General features: G+C 51.3%; 4 protein-coding genes and 1 long non-coding RNA gene across 5 annotated transcripts in view; all 5 read left to right on the top strand.

The window, feature by feature from the left end:
* The first annotated feature begins 1629 nt into the window (after nucleotides 1–1629).
* On the top strand, nucleotides 1630–2556 carry LOC100900599 (uncharacterized). The gene is made up of 3 exons (XR_001951206.1): nucleotides 1630–1759; nucleotides 1994–2220; nucleotides 2322–2556. It is a non-coding gene; the product is annotated as an uncharacterized LOC100900599 (long non-coding RNA).
* A 5000-nt stretch (nucleotides 2557–7556) lies between these two features.
* Nucleotides 7557–8944, top strand: LOC100900458 (HIG1 domain family member 1C). Its single transcript, XM_003745171.1, has 3 exons — nucleotides 7557–7664; nucleotides 8081–8202; nucleotides 8477–8944. Exons 2-3 carry the CDS (start codon nucleotides 8091–8093, stop codon nucleotides 8677–8679), a joined length of 315 nt encoding a protein of 104 aa, XP_003745219.1. The 5' UTR covers nucleotides 7557–7664; nucleotides 8081–8090; the 3' UTR covers nucleotides 8680–8944.
* A 2847-nt stretch (nucleotides 8945–11791) lies between these two features.
* Nucleotides 11792–12739, top strand: LOC100902462 (cAMP-dependent protein kinase catalytic subunit gamma-like). Its single transcript, XM_003745186.1, has one exon. The coding sequence runs from the start codon at nucleotides 11792–11794 to the stop codon at nucleotides 12737–12739; it is 948 nt and encodes a 315-aa protein (XP_003745234.1).
* A 4241-nt stretch (nucleotides 12740–16980) lies between these two features.
* LOC114828327 (pinin-like) lies at nucleotides 16981–20540 on the top strand. The gene is made up of 7 exons (XM_029112000.1): nucleotides 16981–17102; nucleotides 17678–17740; nucleotides 17887–18244; nucleotides 18341–18535; nucleotides 18656–18932; nucleotides 19099–19780; nucleotides 20354–20540. Exons 1-7 carry the CDS (start codon nucleotides 16981–16983, stop codon nucleotides 20538–20540), a joined length of 1884 nt encoding a protein of 627 aa, XP_028967833.1.
* Nucleotides 20541–21705: 1165 nt separating this feature from the next.
* The window catches only part of LOC100902320 (uncharacterized), a 50018-nt gene continuing 49727 nt past the window's right edge, over nucleotides 21706–21996 (top strand). The window contains exon 1 of the mRNA XM_029111999.1: nucleotides 21706–21801. Coding sequence (XP_028967832.1) covers nucleotides 21706–21801 — 96 coding nt within the window. The remainder of the gene's footprint in view (nucleotides 21802–21996) is intronic.

Raw genomic sequence — 21996 nt, 5'->3', positions numbered from 1 at the left:
TTCTCTCGAAATCACTGCTGCACGCACGGGCCGCAGTACTTTGGCCCACCGTCACGGTTGACGTCCTCACTTGCAATAATGGAATTTCAGCGAACAGTCGGAACGATATCGCGCTCATTCCAACGAGAGAGATATCGGCTCACAAAGTTCGCCGAGTCAGAGATATATATATTTTTCTGTGCACCTAGATATTTGTACTGGTAGTCAGACACACGATCATAGCTCATAAGTATGTAGGTCATAACCAGATCCGGTTGTGGCTCCATAGCCCTTCTAAGCAGCTTTTCACAATCAACTTACTGAAGCGGGTTTGCACACGGCTAGTGTGAAACTTTTTTCTTCGATGGTTTTCCTCTAGTTTTTTCACGACGAGTGTTGAGTGGGAACGTGGTGGCACACAGTTCACCTTAAGCGCGAGTAACTCGAGGTATAAGACGAAATATTGTGTTTATAGTCGAATCACTGCAAGAATGGAGAGGGAGAAACTTAGGCTGAGACAATTATGAGAAGAGGGAATTGATGTTCAAGTTTCTGGAGCTGACGGCATTTAATGTTTATAACTTACACCCACTGTGATAACGTATTACAAGAATCATTACGAGCATGATGTCCAGATGGACGATTTCAGTCATCTGCGTCATCGTCACTGACACTACCACTTAATCGGAATTAATGAATGAGAAGAATAAATGAATAATTTTTGTACCCGACTCTATATAGATGATTCTTCGATTGGCTCCTATCGGTTTAAGTGCCATTCGCAGCTAGGCGATCATCGCGATCTCTCTACGAGCATCCGAGCTCCACTGGTGGGCTAATCGGCCTCCTGGATCGGAATGATCGGAGCGAGGAAACTCAATTCCAATTCTTCGCACAACAACACGGAGATCGCGCATTCGCTGACCAGCTTCCAGGAATCTTACGATTGATCCAGGTTCCAGGGCGAGAATTCGGTCCACGAGCCCCCGGCCCTCCCTCTGCCATGTAGTCTCTGCACCTCTGTCCCGGGAACACTCCCGCTTTCTCTGCGTAGAGTCACGCGGGACTATACGACGATACGCGTCCCCGTACCTACGCGTGTTCCTGTGAGCTCGGCTTGAGTCATGTTTTAGGTGATTGGAGCAGCCGGCTCGATGTTAGGATATCGTCTCTCAGATGGACCCGACAATACCGCATACGGACTCTAATTTTCGGTGAGGTCGCGGATACGACGTTCCGGTTCCCATCATGAGCCGACGTGACGCAGAAGTGGAAAGGATTGCGGGACAGGATCCCAGGTACCGTCCCGCGGCACTCCCACCAAGCTCTCGATGGAGGCCAGCTCGATACGAGAGACGACACCGGTACCGAATACCGACGGACGTGCCGGCCCATCGGCTGAACTCGGAGTAGGCCGGGGTTTGATCCCGACCATGTAGATCTTGCCGGCGAATTCCTGATAGAATTCGGTTATGTCGCTGTGCGTCTTCCGCTCTCTCACATTCGCAGCTCTTGATGCGTTTCGGTTCCCACCTACCCTCGATTCTTCCAAAGAAACTTACAGGGCGAAGAGCTGGCAGATAGAGAGAATCAATGTGGAACGGTCACCCATTCGAGGAAACCTCCATATCGATCGGACACGTTGTCGACCGAGGTACCTCAGTTTAAGAAGCGTGCGCGTGCTCGACACGCTTTGATTTCTATCACCGCGTTAGGACCGCTCGCAACCATGAAGTGTTATATTTTGTGTGTGGTGGTCTTTCTGAGCGTTTTAGCGCAGGTAAATCACGTTCTTCTCGCGAGCTTGTCCGAAGTTCCGTTCGATCCCTTCATGAGCTACGACAGGCCATCCGAGAACTGATTCGATTACCGTGGAACGGGCACTACCGCAATCATCGGTCGCGCCGGGGCCTGGTCGCCGATAGGCGCGAAGTCCTCAGCTTCTTTACTCGGAGCGCAAACGGGACTCCCTATTCTGATTTTGCTCACTAGCCAAATTCCGACATCGTTTCAGGGAGTTGTAAGTGAGAGTGCCCCTCCCAGCGGGAGCCTAGAAAGCAGTCACATTGTGTCAAAACGTTCGCTATCTCAGCTGGCGAAGATGTTCGGGCTCGATCGGATTTTCGAATCCAAGGCGCTGCCCGTGACTGCCGCACCCATCTTGACAACGCCGATACCTCCGATCCTCATCGCTGCCGCCGCCTCTGTAAACGTAAAAATCCAACCCCCTGCGACCACGCCGTGAGTTTTCTGCCGAATCACTGCCAATATCTCCGGGCGTCCCTCGTTCGGAAGCAACTGTAGCGAACACTCATCCGTGACTTCGCCAATTATTTTTCCAGTCCTCCAGTCGTGGTGATTGCCAGAGAATCCGCTGAAGAAGCGGCGCCGGTCTCTAATCCCTCCGCCTGAAGTACACCCCCGAGCCGACGGGGAATTCACTGGAAGAATCGATGGACACGAGGTCAATACCTACAAAAGGATCCTACACTCGAAGGGACATAATGTTTGTTTTTACTCGAACCTATTTGTATAACTGGAAACTGCACGAATAAAAAATATCCACTCCGATCTGAGCTCTGGCTTCTCTCCTCCGTGCGATCCCTGGTGGGGCTGGCTGCTGATTTCCTCTAGGAGATCACACCGGCGGCTAACATCAGCAGTGCCATAATCTGCGCAATGTTGTAAACTGAATGAATACCGTTGAATTACCTAGTCGGAGCTCGTTGTAAATTCTACAATTCAATATTTTCCAACTAGCCGGTCAGGAGAGGAGTTCATAGTAGGAGTTCGATCAGTTTCCTTCTTAGGGTAGTCACATCGTTTGGCAGGGAAGGTATGTGAAGACGCTCTCTGCGTTTTAATGAGCTATGTGGCGGAGGCCACCGAGGCGAAGAAGCACCGCATAGCCATTTTCTGCGACATAAGTCGCGCTTTTGACACGATCTACACTGTCCGACTGCTGATGAAACTTGTAGGCCCAGGAATCAGAGGCTCTGCGTTGAAGCTTCCCTCATCCTACCCCGGGAATCGAAGGTGTATATAGACGGCCTATTGAGTGTTGGTGTTTTGAGGAAAGAGAAACTGGTAAGGAGCGTGGAGATCGTTCCATAAGCTTATTGACGGACTTGGAAAATCGACAAGTTCCTGGAGCAGCCCAGAACTACTCAAAATCTTAGAGGGGGCCATCGCCTCCGTAGCCCCCCCCCCGAATACGCTACTGCTAGCCCATCAGCTCCCCCTCCTTGTGAGGTACGTTAGGTAAAATTCCTTGCTGAAGTTTTTTAAAACGTAGTGAACAATTTTTCGGCGCGTATGCAAGACAAGCCCTCTGGTCGTACAACACACGCCTATCTGTGCCTAAGACAATACGGCCATGATAAGATGTTATTTCTTCTCGAAAACTTCTAGGCCGCTTCGGCTGGGAACCAACCCTAGTCTTTCGTGGACCACATTAGGCGAAATGGATTAGGAAGAGACGGATTTCGTTCAGAATTAGCTCGATATGGTCAGTGAGGGATGATGATTCAGCGGAGGAGCGTCAGTATAGGCCGGTGATAACATAAGTGAGCAATATGATCCATGATTCCAGTATCTTGAGGGCGAGTCAGATACTGCAGGTCCTTCGATGTTTCTTGGAGAACGCTTCGGTTCAACCCCAAATTTTTTGCCTTTTTTTGGGGTAAGCTCAATTGAGAGGGATCGAGTCTCGCTTCCTGGGACCTCGAAATGCATTCCAATATTGTGAACGATCGAGCAAACAGCGCTCGTTTTTCCTTCGGATCACGTGGTGTGTCTGTCTATCTATCGATCGTGATCAGGTACTTCGGGAACGAGCATGCTTGCCGCCTCGAAATGAGTAACTCGAGAATGAGCCTCTCGAGCTCTTTTGATTTTTATTGATCGGGCTTATTTTCGAAGCAGAGGAGCTTTGCGTCCTCCCGAATACATACCGGATCTCAGCAGCAGGGTCTCCTAAGCGATCCCGAGAACTCTGGAAAATCTGATGTCTTATGACAAGCTCATAGACGACTTCTGCGCGGCAGGAGCGCGATGATCGCTCAGGCATGGATCGTCGAAATCATTTCCCTCGGCTGCAGAGATGCACAGTCGGGGCGCATAAGTTCGAAGTTCGAACGATTCACGATTCTGTCACGATTGTTTATAAATCAGGTTCAGTCGGAGTTTTTTATTCTTCTGGTATCCGGACAGGAATCCTATCCGAGTAGCCTCATCTGCGGGCCAAGTTGTCTCGTATCTCAGATCCCGGGAGAGAATCGCTCTCCGACCGTTTAGGCCGAATTGCTCGAGCGGAGCCCGACGGTTCTCTACTACTGAGCTCGGGTGAGAGAGGAGCAGCGTGCTCCAATGCAGGGGCCTCGGAAGAAGCCCTACGCGCTCGGAATAATCATCGGAACTCTTGATGACTTTGGAATGATTGGTAGTTCCGAGACCTGCTCGTCTCCTCGTTCCAAAATTGAGTGATATTCACTCTGCGGTTCCAGACCCGCAAACTATTTGCGGGTTTTGCGATTCTGGAACCGCGGTTCCGGGACCGCCTAGGGGCAACTCGTCGCTCCAGAGGGAGGCTGGGGTGTGAAAACGTATCTCGTCTAAAGACGACAGTCCATGCGGCCCTCGTTGCTATATCCTATCAATCAACTATGAACGTCGTTTTTCGACTGATCTGTCTACGTGAACGCCCAATGTTCGCTCTTGAGAAGCTTCTTGCGGAGCTCCCTTTTGTCTGCTGCACCTGAAGAGTCGACGAGACAGCTCGGTCATACTTTCCGGGGCTTTCCGATAACATTATATCTTGTGAAGCTTACGGTAATCGGCTCGCTCGACGTTTTGGATAGCTAAGGAGATGGTTCACGCCTGTCCCTGAGCCTTTGCCTAGGCCGTTCGACGACTTCTCAATTTGGGTAAGGCCGCGATGATTGCTCTCGGATGAAGCTTTCTGCTGGTCGGTTGCTTTTGTGGGCCATGACGGAGGCTCTTTCTTTTGCTCGCATGCCTGCTGATTTGCTTGCCAACGTTTCGGCCTCGGTGGTCTGCTTATAGTGCTCCCTGCATATACGCAAAATCTCTCACTCAGTCAGATCATACACTTACCAAACGGCGCCGTTGCGACTTCATTCGGAGTTAGGGAGCGGAGTATCGGGATTCTATATGTATACACGTCCGATTCGAACTTAGGAGCATCTAGAACCCGAGCTCAACTTATGCTCCGTTTCCATACTTGCCGTGTTGTCCACCGAAGGAGCGTCAATGCCGAAGTTCCAGTGAGTATCCAATTTTCCTTCTCGAATCGAGTCTAACACGGCTTGTTTCAAGGTCCGCTACGCTTCGAGCAGGTGTTGTATTCCTAATGTCCTGGCTTCCTTGCCAGGTGTCCGCTATGTCTTTTCCTGCTTCATCTTAGGGCGGCGGAGCCTCTGGCGAGGGCGACCTACGACCACGTCGTCCTTCTCGCTGCCGGGACTCAGGGGCCTGTCTACCTGGCCGGGGGAACTACCGCGAAGACTTTGGAGAAATATGACAGGTAAACACGATATGGCTGGGAAAGCATATGAAACGTAGAACGAAAAGAAAAAACGATTCCCGGTGAAGAAAATCTCGAACTCAACTAATTCTCTCCTCGTCATCCCAGAGATCACGTATTCCATGGTATTTCAAGATTCTCTTTCGAAGTTGTGCGTAACACTTGGGTACGGGATTTATCGAACCGTGGGTGAGCGAGGAAAGAACTGTTGACGAACAGATCAGATTCTTGATAACTCCGTACACCTCAGATCCAGAGCGGTTCTAACGGAGAACATCGCGCCCTCGAACGCGACGGATAGGGCCTAAGTTCTCGAAGGCGACCACACAGTATCCGGGCCATAAAGCGTCTGATCAGTGATCAGCCTCATGCAGACGTTCTCAGAGTGGTCCGTATGGAATCCTGGAGGTCCGTGATGATCCGCCAGAGGTTAGCGACAGCTAACCCCTGGCGGATGGATTCGGAGCTAAATGGATTCGGAGGCCTGCAAGGAGTCGCAGGGGGTCAATCTTTTCCTTAGGCTGCAGAGCCAGGAAGCGAGTATCCACGATTCTGTCACGATTGTCCGCGATTTAGGTTTAGTCGGATTTTTCGACTCCATCGACTTCGGGGTCTCGGAGTGAAGCTTACGAAAAATCCCAGGTCTGAACGGTTCCCTGGATTACGCATGCGAGCGAAGCCGAATGTTCTAAATTTCGCGCTTTCGAGCGAGTAGATTATCATACGAGAGAGAGCGACTGTCGCACTCGGAACGTCATCATCAATCTGTCCGAGTGCAACAACCCTTCCGGAATTCGCATCGATGCTTCAGGACTAGAAAGGATTATGTGTTTCCAAATCATGTTGTGCGATATCAGCACATTGCAAGCATATGAGATATCGACGGAATACCCCATCGCCCAGCATCTGAAACCCGAAATCCAGATCGAGGTATCGCATTTCACTCATCGAAAGCTCCAGCTGCAGGGCTGAATTCCTCCTCTGCTGCGAGACTTCCCGGAGGACGGGCCTGGCCACCACTCTACGACGTCTGCAACGATCTCGTTTTCATTCGTGGTGCGGATATCGATACGTGATTCCGTCGTGAAACTTGCATATGAAGGTAGGTAGCATGTGTTTGGGCTGGAATGCAGTTCCAGACCGAGTTCAAATCGACCGTAGTCGCAGCAAAGATTCTCCATGAATTATTAAATCATCTCCTATTCCCCAAAATGTCAAGTACTACTATACAGAGCTCTCGCACCAGCGTTAAAACGGGTCCCGCAGCGCGACTCCATGCTGACATCAGTATGTGCGATATATCGTGGTCCTAGGCGGCATCTGGAAGAATCATGAGGGAGCTTCGACAGGATCGTGAAGGACTGTGGAGCGTTATTCTACAGTCACTCGAAGGGGCCTGATCCCGCGGAATCCACCGCGATTCTTCGCAATCTCGGAGGATCCATCGCTATTCCACGGATCGCAGAGCATCAAGGGAGAACAGAATAAAGAAACCCAGCGAGTCTGTTGGAAGCGCGAGTGGACACCCGGGGCCCCGCTCGCTTCACGAAGCCTGATCATTCTCCGATTTCGTGTGCTCCAACTCTCAATTAATGCACCGGACACGCAAAGGAACACACGTAGATAATTAATCAGTCCGTAACGGTCTTCTGCTTATCTCGGATACCGCTTCAGGGACATCATTGAGACTCTGAGAAGAGCCGAAAGGAGGCTTCGATTTGGGTCTGGCGCCAGGGATAGATCATCATCATTCTTGTTCCCATCTACCAATTTACAGAGCTTTCCGGGGAGAGGGGGCCGGACGTCGCGCACAGCACTGCCGGAACTCCGAAATCTCATTCGTACCGACGGTCCCCCTGTTTTTGAATCCTCGCGCCCGCAGCACCCCTCCGCTTTGCGAAAGAATGCGCTCCGCTAGTAGACGAACACCGCGGTCTGATGCTGAGCTGACCACCGCCGCCGCCGCGACGACCCTTGCGATGCCGCGCCAAAGGGCCGACATCTCTCTCGCCGCGCTGCTGTGCCAGTGTCACCTTGTCGTCTGCTCGCTGTCGGCTGCAGTTTTCTCTCCGTGTGTGCTCCGCATTCGAACACTTCATTCGAAATTTTGCGTGTCCTACTGACTCCTGACTCCGTGAACGTGAGTAGAGCTGCCTCACATCTCACGCGGTCCTCTGACGACCATCTCAATTGACTCCAGTGGGATTTGAGTGCCATTCGGCTACTGAGCGGTGCTTGATGGAGTAGTGCTCACTGCCCTTGAAAATAGCCGTGCACTAATTTTCTCCCTCCCACGAAGACTATCCTGTCATGCATAAGCATCTCTACGAAACTTTCGAGGCTGCCTTCTGCCAGGCTCAGCTGGAGAAGCTTTTCCCCAACGTATGCGCAGTTTCGTCCTACGATGCGTTACGTCCGGACATTCACATCACCGAATCGTCTTTAGCGCCTGGATAACTTTCAGTCTCGGCAGGAGAGGGGGAGGGGGGTGAATATCCCCGGGCGACCCACCTGAAAGATATCCTGTATACGACGGTGTGTTGATTGCTCTTTCAGTCAGGTGACAATGGCCTCCGACCCCAACACGCTGAGCGGTCTGAGCGAGAGTCTCCAAGATGCCGAAGTTCAGGAGGGACGACTCAAGAAGAAGATCCGAGAGAACCCATTCATGATCGCGGGTAAGTCCCGGCTCTTCGCCTGAGCTTCATGAGCCGTGAGAGCTCGGACGATGGAGCCATAGGAGTCTCAATACGAGGAGCTGATAATTCGCGTGGCGCGGTTTGATTCGTATGTATCCGAGACCTTCCTCGTGGCTTCGGCGTTGACCTTCGGCATCGATCGGGTCTTCGCGATGCGCTGCGGAGACCGCGCGGCGGAATATTGATGTGCAGTACCTTGATGAGAGCACGAAAGGTTAAGGAGTAATTGGTCTCTGCCGTTCCTCCATTCCAGGACTCACCTGTCTCGTCGGGATCGCCTCCTATGGATTATACAATATGAAAAATAGGAAAATGAGACCTTCTATATATCTTCTGCAACTACGAGTAGCTGCTCAAGGCAGCTTAGTGTTCTGCTTGGTCGGGGGTGCAGCCGTCGAGTTGTTCGGAACTCTGAAGAAGAAATATTACGAGTCGGCTGACAATGGAGAGAAATAGGCTTATCAGTAGCAGCAGTGATATATCGTATTACGGAAAACCAAAACTCGTTTTCGTTCCCTCATGAGACGAAATATGATCGATATAGCATCGTCGGAGCTCTCGAAACGCGTTCACCGGGGCTATCCCGCTCTTGGTCGGGATCGTGCATGCCCAATCTTTTAGATTTCACGCATGGCCAGACATGTTTAAACTGTAAATTGCTGATGACTCTTGTTGATGTTGTTGTTGTTACGGATAATAAACTATTCCAAGAAAGGAGAAATCTCAGCGAGGAAGAAGTTTTCCTGGAGACGTGAGAATAAAATACACCTATTGCATCCTTCCCGTCCAAGACGGAGCCAGAACGATTCCAGGGACGAAAAAGCTAGAATCGGCAGGCAACCAGCTTCAGGGAAAGCGCGGACAGATTGAAGGGTGAGTTCTCATGGACAACCGTCCCTCAGGGCTGACGCGAAGCTGCGGCCCATGCTCTCTCATGTCAGGAATCCTCGGTAGGCGAGCACATGAACTCTCGATGGGAGCACAATTCATTCCCCTAAGAATCGCTCGATGACTATGCTCGAGAGACGACGAACCGCCTAAGAAACTTATGTCTCGACCAGAGGCAGCGAGTGCCAAGTCCGATGGCGAAAATCCAGCCTCGAGGGATCTTTCTCTTGAAGGTCTCTAGCCCGGGCTCGACATCTCAGCATCACCGTATAGCAAAACCCCGCCCTCAAACAAGCCTAATCAATGCTTCATATAACCTAGAAAAACACGGTCCCCGCACCTAATCATCACTGATTTAACCTCCCGATGCTTTCCCCCATCGCGAATCTATATCACTATCTATCGAAAGTATTCCGACTCGTATAGTGGAGTGAATTCTCCAGGACCACCGAACCATGCGGGAGTCGAAGATTCTCCAACATCCGTGCCAAAGGAGACTGACTCATCGAGTATAGCAACAGTAATATCCCCTACGGAGATTCCCGAGAAGGCACAGAGCTGCAGTGCAGCGTCGATACAACCCCTCGCTCTTGCGCGGTGGTCTCTGAGAGAGGCTTCCACCGCGACCATGATCACTTTCGTGATCATCTGGATCGTGTCGATGGCAAGATCTGCGATAGAATCGAAGCCGACGATATCCGAAACATCGCAGTCCGACAGTCTGCCGGGCACCACGCTTCGAGGTAGGGGAACACGGTGAAAAACATTGTCACCCCGAGATTTCCAGAAGGTTTACCATCGCATCGATTCAAAACTTGTCCTCTGAAGGACCTCTCCCTCAGAGGCTGACGAGAGTTTATATAGCTCCCAAGTTACAGGAAATAGAGAAGAGAGTAGATGTAACTCTTGCGAACTCGAGCGCGCACATAAAGAATGTTTCTGGAGGATACTACTTTCCGTTGGTAGACAAAGACAAGCGAGGTCGTGACATGTTCGGCTTTGCCAATTTCTTCCTGATAGGTACGGACAATATAAGAAGACACGGGCCCCTCTCGGTTTACTCGGACGGTAAATATCAATCGGGCGGCATGATCGAGAGCAGTGGCCATTTGCGAGTCGTAGGATCACAACCATTTCCATCGAATCCTCAGCGGATCCTCCTTACGTCCACGGAAACCTACGGATGTCACAGGCAGTTTACCGAGGCTCTGCTACATGGAGTCGGAAGTTCCCCGCCGAATCCTTCATTTGCTACATCGATGAGTACGACTTCGAATTCGCGACGACCTTGCCTATGCCTCCGGCAGAGATCATGACCGTACTACGAATGAAGGCGAGTCCTCCAATGACCGCGGATGTGGTGCATTCCGAGCCAAGATCTTCTGGTCCTTAATTGCTGGAACTCTGAGGACTCTGTACGTTCTAGTTCCCACCGCTGGCTGATTTCACGTGTAACAAGCTCTACAGATATCCCGTATTCACTCGCAGAAGAGCGAGGAAATATATTGCTGGAAGCTTCCGAGAGCTCGTGCGGGATTTCGTTGCGAGATCGTTCAAATCCGCTTGGCAGAATTTCTTGAAAGAGCCAATGCAAAGAGAAGCGACCAAGTAGTTAATTCTAGAATTCTCCTATAAAACATGCCAAACTCTCATGAGCTCATGACATATCTATGTACTGAAGGAAGACGCTTCGCACCGTCTGCCAGGAACTTTAGCCTCTTCCGGAATGAAAGTTATTTTCCCATGCGGGATTCGATCCTACCGACGGCTCACCTTGTCTACCGAGAGCAGGCGTGTCAAGATTTGAGGCGCCCTTAACATTATATCTCTCTTCCACCGGCCGGAAGATCAGCGGAACGATGACATCCGACTCAATCGATTTACGGTGGCCGGCTGAGGTGCGACCAGCAACGGGATAAGCGTATGACCTCCTCCAGAGTCCGGACCTAGGGTTGGCGATTCAAGGACGGGATCGAGTCCCGGTCGCACGAATCAGCACACATACATACATAGATCCAGTGGCGTCCACAGGATTCTTCTTGGAGGGGGGGGCGAGATCGGGTCCTCGCATGGGGCTGGTTCCCAACATTGCGACCCGCTCCTATAGATCAGTATTACGTACCCTCAATCTGGGAGGGGGCTGTAGCCCCTTAGCCCCCCTTTGCGGACGCACCTGCATAGATCCCCGACGCACCCTTGGAAGGAATAAGTTGCGCAGAAGCTCGAGGCAAACGGATCATCGTTGAGATCCCGTTAAAATCAAGAACTTGCCAACTGATTATGAGCCGACCGACTTGTGGAGCTGCCGGGGAACGAAGCTAGGGGATACACGTCCTACACTACCAGGGTAGTCATGAAGGGGAGTGAGCGCAGAGACTCGAGTACTCTGTTGTCGTGAACTCGATGCTGACACAAATTCAAACGATCGTGATATGACGCACAGAAATATCACGAACTCTAGAGAAGACGCTTTTGAGAGTGCGAATCTTTCACCATGAGCCGTCGGGAATGCATTTTTGTCGACCAACTTTCCACTGGAAGCATCTCGTCGGCTTCCGATAACGTCACTAACATGATTTGCGAGGGCTGTATCATTCGCACGAAATCCGCGAGACCACGAGCCTCCATCAAAAGCTCCTCCCATGGGTGAAATCGCGTCGAGTGCAAGAAAAGAACAACGATGGGCATCATATTTTCCACGGCCAAGGACATATTTTCCGGTGGATCGTTCCGAACTTTGAGGGAAGCGCGAGAGGTGGGAAGGCAAAGACGATCGGCTATCGGTCGCGGACTCGATCCTGATCTCTACAGAGTGCACCTCATTAGAGGGAAACGGCACTTTGACGTTAAATACGACCTCAACTCATGCCCGCATGAGGAAATCAAGGGAAACTACAAAATCAAGGGTTTCTTGAGCCGCGGCGCTTGGGGTAAAGTTTTCAAGGCGAAACACAATAAAGAAGAAGGGAGCTACGCGATCAAAGTCATACCAAAAATCACGAATATAAGCAACGAGGATAAGGAACTCAGGGTGAAGGAGAAAAAACTGCACTTCGCCTTAGTGAGCGATTTCGTCGTTGCTCTGTACAGTGCATACCAGGACCCTGTAAATCTCTATCTAGTCATGGAGTACGCAAAGTACGGAAGCCTCGACAGATTCATCACGAAGCCGAACTCCCTGAGCGAGAACACCATCAAACTCATTGCCGCACAGCTGGTCTTGGGCCTAGAATTCATCCATGGTTGTGACGTGATATACCGCGACCTGAAAGTTCAGAACGTCCTCGTTTTCTCTGACGGATACGTGAAGATCGGAGACTTCGGCTTGTCGAGACGTTATGGAGGACGCGCACATTCATTAGTGGGAACGCCCGACAACATGGCTCCAGAAATGGCAGATTCAGAGAATGGGTACGGTCTGGAAGTGGATTTCTGGGCTCTGGGCATACTCCTTTATCGGCTCGCGTACAACATGCATCCATTCAGACCAGACCACGGAGCCTTTACGGAACGGGAGATCCTCGAGCGGGCTCGAACATGTCATTTGCTTTTTCCCGGTGTAGAGGAGGATGGTGAGCTAAACCCGACTGAGCAATTTCTCGCTGGTCTACTCAGAAAAATCCTCTGAAGCGTCTGGGCAGACGGGGGCCAGATATAAAACAGCATGTTTATTTCGACGGTATGTCGTTCGTGAGCATTCATCAAAAACGAGTCAAATTCGAAGTTAATATCCCCCCATTGCCGTGCCAAGCAGTCGCCCGCGATGACGTCGTCCCTCCCATAAGTTTCGACGTTCCATTGAATGCCTTCGACGGTTTCTGAAGCGCAAAGAAGCAAGCCCTGTCGACAGAAGCGAGGGGAAGACAAGGGAAATCATCATTCAAAATCATTCCCGACTTATCGCCAAGTTAAGAGAGGAAGAATTACATGACCTATTTGGAGGAAAGCGGGCAAAATGGAGAAAAAATTGGCAGATATCCCGGAGACATAAGACCGAGCCCATTCATATGCTTTCGGTCCCTCCGGGAGGGACAGGGGGAGGAAGAGAAGCGGGCGCTGGCGAGCTCGGGCTCGAATTCGGCCTTTCAATTACTAGTTTGACTCTGAAAAGCAGGGGTCTTCCATCGATAGGATCACAGACGAGCGAATTCCTGAAAAAGAGCTGCAAAGTTTCCTGGAAATTTCTCGGCAATAATGCGGTGTCACGAATACACCTCCGGCTTCGGCTCAACGACGTCAAGGGCGTCGATTTTCGTGCCCTTCAGTAGATTTCGCGGTGACGATGGAGTCGCTCCAATTATTCTGACCGAGTTCCGAATCGATCGCTTGTATTCCTCGGCCGAGCTCTGTCGATGCTTATCGCAATTCTCGAGTTTATCGCTCGCTTAATCCAACGCCACGAGCCTCCGCGATTGGGCTCTCATCTCGAGTCCCTGACTTGAAGAGCATTGTCTGACGGGGATTTGTTGAGGGGGATTTAATGGTCCTCTCAGGTTATGCTCGACCAATCATTCTTCTCCTGCAGGATTGTAGTCGGTATATCTGATATCCTGCTTTCACATCTCCAATGATCGGATTCCTGTTCGTCGCTCCGACCGGCGAAACTCAGTCAAAGCATCTCGAAAGGGTTCCACGGTTCGGCTATTGGCATACTACCCGGAAATATTTCAATTATTGAGCAGCGTGACTCCAAGAAACGAACAGTCAATATATAATTGAGTGGTCTTCCTCTTCGATTTGCTCCGGAAATTTAGCTTAAGTTTTAAGGAAGTGTATTAGAGAAAAAGAAACGGGATGAGACCGATGTTCGATCAACGCGACACCCTTCTGATGGGCACCCGATCTCGCCCTCAATGCACGTACGATCTCGGATAGATGTACATATATTCCCAGCCATCAGCCCTCGAGGAATTCTTCCTCCAGGAATTCGTCCGAGTTATCGGGATTTTTCTTGAACAGCTGTCGCGCTGACAACCATTGACAGCAACCAGCGATCTCTGAGCTTGCGGCGGGTATAGGATCCATCCACGACGATGACACAGCCCAGCTGGAACGAAGACGCGTTCGCATCGCGCGCGAGGTGCACCAAGTACGAATCTATAAGATGGCAAGCTGTGAAGACTTCGATTCTAAGGGCCTTTTCATATATTCACACCCAGACTCTGGATCATAGGTCGCTCTATAAGTTTCATGGCGCCAGATGGTTCTCTGTCTCGGACTCACCCTTCTCATCGAAAGCCTCGACATAGAAACTCCCACAGGATTGATGGATGCCCGACACCGTGAGCCGTAATCCTCTCGAATTGTACAATGTGGAGTTTGCGAGAGACGATTGCATGCTCCGTGATGACTGGTATCTGGACTCTGCGTCGCGGAGCCGCCTGGGCAAATCGGCGAAGACGTTTGCTTTCGCTCTGGGTGTGCGACCATCTAGGAGAAAGCCTCAAACTGGAGTTATTCCTGTTACAGGGCGCCGCTCAATACTTGAGCTGATATCTAATGGTGGGTTCCACCGAAAAGCTATGGTTGTTCACTGTTGAGGAAATATACCTTCCCGCGGAGCATTGTCACTTTGCTTCGAACAGTTGTCTTTCCCGATGCTCGTCGACCACGAGACTCCTACCGATGCTGGATCTATCACCGGATTTTTCTCGCTTTCGATCGGTGAATCATCGTGGGACTCGGACGAATCGATTTCCTCGATTTGTAGGCCGCAGTCGGCTGGCGAACTTTGAAGATCTATGTGCTGTGGAATATGGTCCGATTAGGAGCGATCACGAATCTTCGACTACTCGTACATGCCTACCTATAGCCAAAGACGCTCGCAGGATTTCCCGCGCAGGGGGGCTAGATCGGTTCTCCGCATGGGGCCCACGCCTATATCGTATATTTCGTTCACATACACGTATGCATATTTCACATAGGCATATGTCGAAGGGTCATTATATGAGATCCGCCTAATTAAAACGATCGAACCGGCGCTTCGGAGAGCGCTAATTCGACTCACCTGCGCTTCTGAGACTGAGAGGGTCCTCTCGAGCTCCGCTTCGAATTTCTGCGAATTCACTTCTTCTATATCAGGATCCATTAGCTTCCCTCACGATGTATAGGAGAGAACTTTAATGTCAGGCCCTGCTAACTGCGAGCAGTCCCAAAGAGCTTGTCTGTATCAGACTTCCCGATCGATGACTGACGGATGTTCGGATCGCGGTCAGCCGTTCTCTGCACTCCGCACTTACGCTGGAACTTCACAATACCCGCTTGCCGATTCCTCGACGCATGGATGCCCGCAAACGATCGGGAGCCTAAGAGTCCATATTCCTGGAAGGAGGTGGGGGAACCTCTAGTCCTCACGATCCGCTCGAGCCCCTGTTCACTCTGCCGGGTCCCTGTGATCTAGCGAGAAGCCCCCTCAGTCGCTCTCTCTCTAGATGTACCTGAGTTCATCGCGAGCATCCATGCCACCAATTAGTCCTTAGGAATAGTCTATTGATCATCAGGAAGGATCGTGGAGGAATTTTGCAGAACTAATTATTCTGAGCGCGCAGACACTCTCCCGCTTTCACCCACACTCATGCCCAGAAAGAAGCAGACGACGGATCGCGCTCTGCTCTTCTCTCACGGGCTGAAGCGGACCACGGTGGGAATGATGGTGGTAGACAGGTAGTCAGTAAAGGAGTAACGAGGTAGTGGGAACAGGGGCAAAGTAGATAAATGAGCCGGCTGAGTCTGCTGATGATTGATGTGAACGGAGGTAGGGGAGAGGAGGGCTCGACAGAGCTTTCTGACGCTGTCTAAGCGCAATCCTGGAAGCGGACCGGAGCTTCGGACTCTCGTCATGTTCCGATTCGACAACTCTCCGACAAGAGAGTCCCTGACGAGTAACTCTTCGATCGTCGGTCATTTTTAAATCATATTCGTTGGAATCGACTCCGCCAGATTGATTGTTCACTCGGGATTTTAAGGCCTAGGGTTCGACACGCGCGGATGCGAGTCCGACCGTCAAAATTTTTGTTCGGACGCACGTATGCTCAAGATACCGTGCAGAGATACGTTCTCCGAGTCTACGGGAAACTCGTCTGAGGAGTCCGCGGGACAAATTGAATCGAAAGCTCTCGACGGGGGAGGGACGAAGATGATGTCGGTGATCTTTGCTGGTGGTTGCGGGCGGTTCCTCCCATTTATTCCGCCGAATACGATTTCCCGCCTCCATGCAGTCTGCGGACATACGGATGAAATCCATAGGACCGGGAACGTGGAGCCGGAGGGAAAAATGAAGAGAACACTCCCACCATTGGCAGTTACTGTCATCAAGAGCCTCCCCTTTTGTTCTATCGTCTCCAGTTTCTTCCCGCTCTGCTCGTCAGGCTGAAGAAATGTTCAATCGTACGAATTGTGCAGCTTCACGAAGACCACGGTGCTCAAGAAAACATGGACAACCGTACAAGTCGACTTTCAGGTCGGGCTTCGAGTTGACTACTCCATTGATGCTTGAAGACCGGGCTCTCGGTCAGAAATGGACGATATGATGCGAAGAAAGAGAGATGTTTCGTGAGGGAGCTCAGACCGCAGGGTCCGCATCCTGCATACTTTGTGGACGCTTCTTCCCTCCTCTCGTCTTATACTGAACGAACCCGCTTAGTGGACAGTTCGAGACTTCTGATCGCTTGAGAGCCGATTATAATTGATGGTTCAGAAGTATCTACTGAGCTCGTCCGTCTGCTAACGTCTGTCCGTGTCTGTGTTTTGTATACCAGAGAGAGAGTGTTGTTCCCGCAGAGTTGTGCTGTCTGCGAGCGGCTGAAAATCGCTGCTCCCATCTGAGATTTGAGTGTATAATACGTTTTGTGCGGACTTATTGAGCCCGGAATGGCGGCGGGAGGACTTTCTCTGTCATCATTGACCGAGGAGTTCCAGGAGGCCAAGAAACGACTCAAACAAGTTGAAGAAGGAATCCAGAAACACACGGGTCGCCCCTCACTGCAGCAAAGGTACCTATTCGAGCGATCGACCAAACAACAAGCGATCATTCCGGAAAAGTTCTAGAACTGGAAGTTCCTCGGTAATGAAGAACTCCAGTGATTCCCGTTGCGGCGTCTCTCCGTTGGCTGGTTACAGTTCTGCTCCTGGTTTACGTTTACACGCCAGGCGAAATTTCCGCAGATATACGCGGAGCGCCATGGCTGTACTATGACCGGCGTGGTCGGTTCGCGGGCGTGGACTAATTTTGGACTCCCGGCGCCTTCGCTTTCGAGCTTAGTCTCCACCAGCTCTGTGTGTTCCAGCTTCTCGCATCGTAGTCTCGGCAACGCGACGGCTTGAGCTGGGGAGGCGCTCCATCGACGCTCCTACGCTAAGCGAAGTTTCTGGTCTGTCTCGTCGAGAGGGCGCTCCAATTCGAACGAAAGCATCAGAGCTCCGACGTTCCGTATCTCCTCCCTCGAATAGTTACCACAAAGCCCCGCTTTCTTTAGTGTGCACAGCAATGTAGATCGATAGTGTTCGTCTTTGCGCGACGCTTCAAGATAGGTTGCTCTCTAACGAACTTGAACGTTCCGGTCCTTAGGCTCAAACCGAGATTAGACGCCCCCGCCGGAATCCGCAGTCAGCTTGCCAACAGGCTCGATGAGTAGGTCCAAGTCCTTGGTATTGATCATCGATCAAGCCCTCGAATCGAACAGACACTACACAAATTCTGTTAGGTCATATCACCGACGAAACAAAGTCATCAGGGATCCCCTCGGGTAATGGAAAGTGTTTTTTTTTCGTTTTCAGTGGACCCTTCAGAAGACATCAGGGAGGAGCGTTCAGTCGCCTCGGTCGGCAACTCAATGCGAACGAAGCCAGAGATATGGGGCCGAGCCCCAACCATGGGTTCCACAAAAGTTTGAAACGTCAGCGCGAGGAGCCGCCTGCCGAACGAGATAAGACTGTGAAAAAAGAAGAACCTAAGGAAGAAGAAGACGAGGACGATGAACCCCCGCGAAAGATCGGCCTCCAGTCCTTGATCGGGGCCTCGACGATGACCGTCAAGCAAAAGAGCCGCACGGAACTCCTGAACGAGCAGCGGAGCGACACGAGCGGCAAAGAGAGGAACAAACGCATGTTCGGCATGATCCTCGGAACTTTGAAGGTTAGTGGACCTAGAGTCTGGGGGCCGGACACCCTCCGCGGATTCAAACTCCCGAAAGCTCAGTGCTGAACAAAGACTGCAATAATTTTCTTGCAGAGTTTCGAGAAGGAGGAAACCACCAAGAGGAAGGAACAAGTCGACAAGAAGGTGGAAAAGGAGCAGAAGGTCGAAGAGATGAAACAGAAAGAACGCGAAGAAGAAATCCGGCAGCGGCGTGAACTTCTCACCGAAAAGCGGGAGAAAATTACGCAGCTGAAGAAGCTCCAGTCGAAAATGGAGGTGGTTGGAGCTGTGAGTTGAAGGCGAGATACAGGGTCTCTCGCGAAAAATAATGGGAAGGCGCCCCAACATCTGACCCCCATTTGGCTGTCGCTAATGCGAGTTTTAAATTCTCTTCCGATATCCTTTCAGTTCGAAGAGTTCTCAAAGCGTCACAGATACATGATGAATTTCATACATACGGCTGCGAAACCACCAATCATGTGGTTGCCGAAAGTTCACACCGAGGAAACAGAGAAACTCCTCGGTTGGAGCAAATCCAAGATCGAGGCCATCATACAGAAAGAAGAGGAGAGGATGCTGCTGGAAGTCGAGAGAATCGAAGGCATCACACGAGCATCAGACGGAGAGCCAGACGAGAAGGAAAATTCTCATTTACCGAGCAGCGTCGCTGTCGTGGTCAGACATGGTGAGACATAAGACCTCCGCTATTCCTCCCGCTCGAGGGGAGCCGATGACCGTTCGACAGATGGCCTGAATTGGATAATGACGCTGCCGGATGGGCGCGAAATAAATGGCATGATGCTTGCGACAGGATTCTGGCGGAAAATAATCAAATAAAAACTGTTTTTCAGACCACAAAGAACCTGGCAGCGGCGAGGCTAACGGTGATAGCGATCATAAACAGACGGATGCCGACCTCAAGAACATCAAGATTGTCATTGAGAATGACATGGCATCATCGAAGGGGTTGAACGGAGACCAAAGACAACCGACAAAACTCGAAAGTGGCGTCTCTGCTGATGAATCTCAGGCGCTGAAAAAAACCTCGCCGAGCCCATCGAGCGCAAGCGCAGACTCCGGACGAAACGCTCAGGAGAAGTCTGCGCGACGCTCCCCGGTGTCGTCACGGAGAACGAGCGGCGAAAAGCAGAAAGACAGCTCGTCTTCGCGTGCACGTCCTGCCACGAAGAAAGGCTCGCGATCTAGTTCATCATCGAGTTCATCGTCGTCCTCGTCTTCATCGTCGTCGGATCAATCCGTCGAGAAGAAGGAACCGGCGGTCACCAAGAAGCGCTCTCCCAGTCCGCGGGCGATACAAGGATCACCCCCCAAGAAAACTCCGCCGCCCGCTCGCGCGGAACGCTCTCCTTCTCCCAAGAAAGAGTCCCCGTCGCCGAAACGGGCTTCTCGAGTTGACGCACTGCCCAGTAGACATCCCGGGCAGCGAAGGAGTGCCAGCGGCGGCGGCAGCAGTAGCGGAAGCAGCAGCGACGGGTCACCGAAACGGAGAGCGCCCTCATCGGCAGTCGCTCCGTCACGGAGGCCTCCGAGGAGCCCAAAGCCGAGGAGCCGCTCACCAGCCTTCCGGAGGAGATCCCCCAGCCCGTCAGGCCGGCGTGCAAAAAGATCTCGGAGCTCCAGTCCGAAACGCCGCAGCGTCAGTCCTCACTCGAAGAAGATAGACCGCAGGCGAAGCCCTTCGCCGAGACGACGATCTCGTAGCCCGAGGAGAGTGCGTAGGTCCAGGTCTCCCCGCCGGAGACGATAGGACGATCAGCTCCTGGTTACTTCAATTTTTCCGTAATTAAGAATGGAAATGGAGGAAATGAGTCTTTGTCAATGGAAATGAGAAAAGAGAAAACTGCTTCAAGCATCTACCCTAATAAAGGCTGTATATACGTATACAAGAATTGCACGATATGAACACGGTTCGTTCCCTTCGACGTGAACTCGGCGATGATTCGTGTTCCCCGCTGAATTGCTTGTTTCTCAGTACATCGAATATTCAATCCGCGGAACGCGTACGGTGCGCGGTACGCGAAGAATACAGAGGAGTCTTGCTGTCAGTATTGTCCATTATCTGGACTGTCCCATCACTCCCAGCAGGAGCAGTCCGACGATTCCGAATTTGGTCAAGTCTAATCAAGAGAAATCCGAGAGCCATGAGCGGAGAAACGCGCACAATCCCTATCTTCGAGGGGCTTTGGCGCTCAAAGTCGCGATTCCGCTTCAGTTTGTCGAGTCGAGAACTCAAGTTCCGTTTGGCAACATGGAAGTCTCCCGGTCACTGTGAGACTCATTCTCGATCGGATGGAACCGCTCGCTACTCCCCCTCGGGTGAATGAGCATTACCGATTTGACCAAGAGAAACTTACTATCTTTTCCGAACCAGAGCTCTCTCTCGCTTGAAAAAAACGGCAATCAGTTATCGACGGATCGAAGGCTATCGCTACAATGGCTGAACTCTGACCGTGGAGAGATTCGTGGGAATACTTCAACTTAGGGAGCCTTTGGCACCTAAGCAACTCGAGAGATACCTTCGATTGACTCGGAATGCGAGGGTTTTCGTTTGATTCGGGTAAGGAGGGGGGCTGGAAGGGACTGATTTCGCCGATAATTCTATGCACGAGCACCGATCGACATTTTCGAAGACTCCGAACGAATATGAGCAGGGCCCGATACCCTGTTTATTTTGAGGCAAAGCAATACTCCAGAATTACTCAGAGACACCCCGAATATCCCCGGGCTTGTATCATTTTCGAGCCTCAATGGATATCGATACAGAGCTTGGCTGCTCACAGGATGGACAATGCAAGGACTCGGGCGTTCTCTTCCATCTGACCTTTACATGAATCCTTGCATCCTGCCCAAATTACTTAATAGCCTGGACCGCCAAGCTACTCTGATGAATGACTCTCGCGGTCGATCCGGTGGTGCGAATCGCTTGCCAGGATTTGTCACAACCCGCTTTCATTGCTGGGAATATCGATTGAGTTAGTGCTTCTTCGATGAACCGTATTTCACGCATCTCGGGATGAATACTGGACAGCGATGCTTCTATTAGCCGGCAAAATGAACAGGCCCTCCAAGGTGATGGGTAAGGACGAGATTGGTAAGTCGCCCTGGAGCTCTTCTGTGCAAGCCAGGATCCATCCCCCAATGATCATCTTCTCACGGTGATCAGGCATACCTACCAGGAACCTCAGGATACCGTAAGCATGATACACTTTTGCCCTCCCCGTACGCAAAAATCCCACGTAAGATCCTGTGCAGGCCCAATAAAGCAGCTGTAAGATGAGTAATCGGAGCAGTACGACACACGGCGTTCGATTGGATTCTCCGTGAACAATCTCATGGGCGGGTAGTTTCCAAGAAGAATTCAGTTTCTAGTAAAAGGATACCTCAATCATCATCGCGTATGTCTGTCGATTAATTTTCCCACGGTATGTCATGTCCGAATGGAGCTGCCCAAGAAGCGGAGTGGGCAGAAAACCGTGGAGAGAAAACCGATCAATGAAGCCACTTTGGCAGGTGGTCGGAGCTATCACCCGACGGTAAAACCTCGGCTCCCCGTCCCATCTTCCGTCGCTTGGAACATCTTTCCGAAATTAGGCCCATAAAATTTCCGGCGCTCGGTAAATTAAGATGTTTCTGAGGATAAAGTAAACAGGGTCAGAAGTCGTGCGAAAGACGGGAGCTTATCGTACGCGCTACTGATGGAGGGGTCGTATCGCAACCAGGTCTTTGAG

This window comes from Galendromus occidentalis, unplaced genomic scaffold (assembly GCF_000255335.2).
Source record: "Galendromus occidentalis unplaced genomic scaffold, Mocc_1.1 scf7180000077478, whole genome shotgun sequence".
Classification (NCBI taxonomy): Eukaryota; Metazoa; Arthropoda; class Arachnida; order Mesostigmata; family Phytoseiidae; genus Galendromus; species Galendromus occidentalis.
Note: the sequence above shows the minus strand (reverse complement) of the source record. Positions and strands in the feature narration are given on the sequence as shown.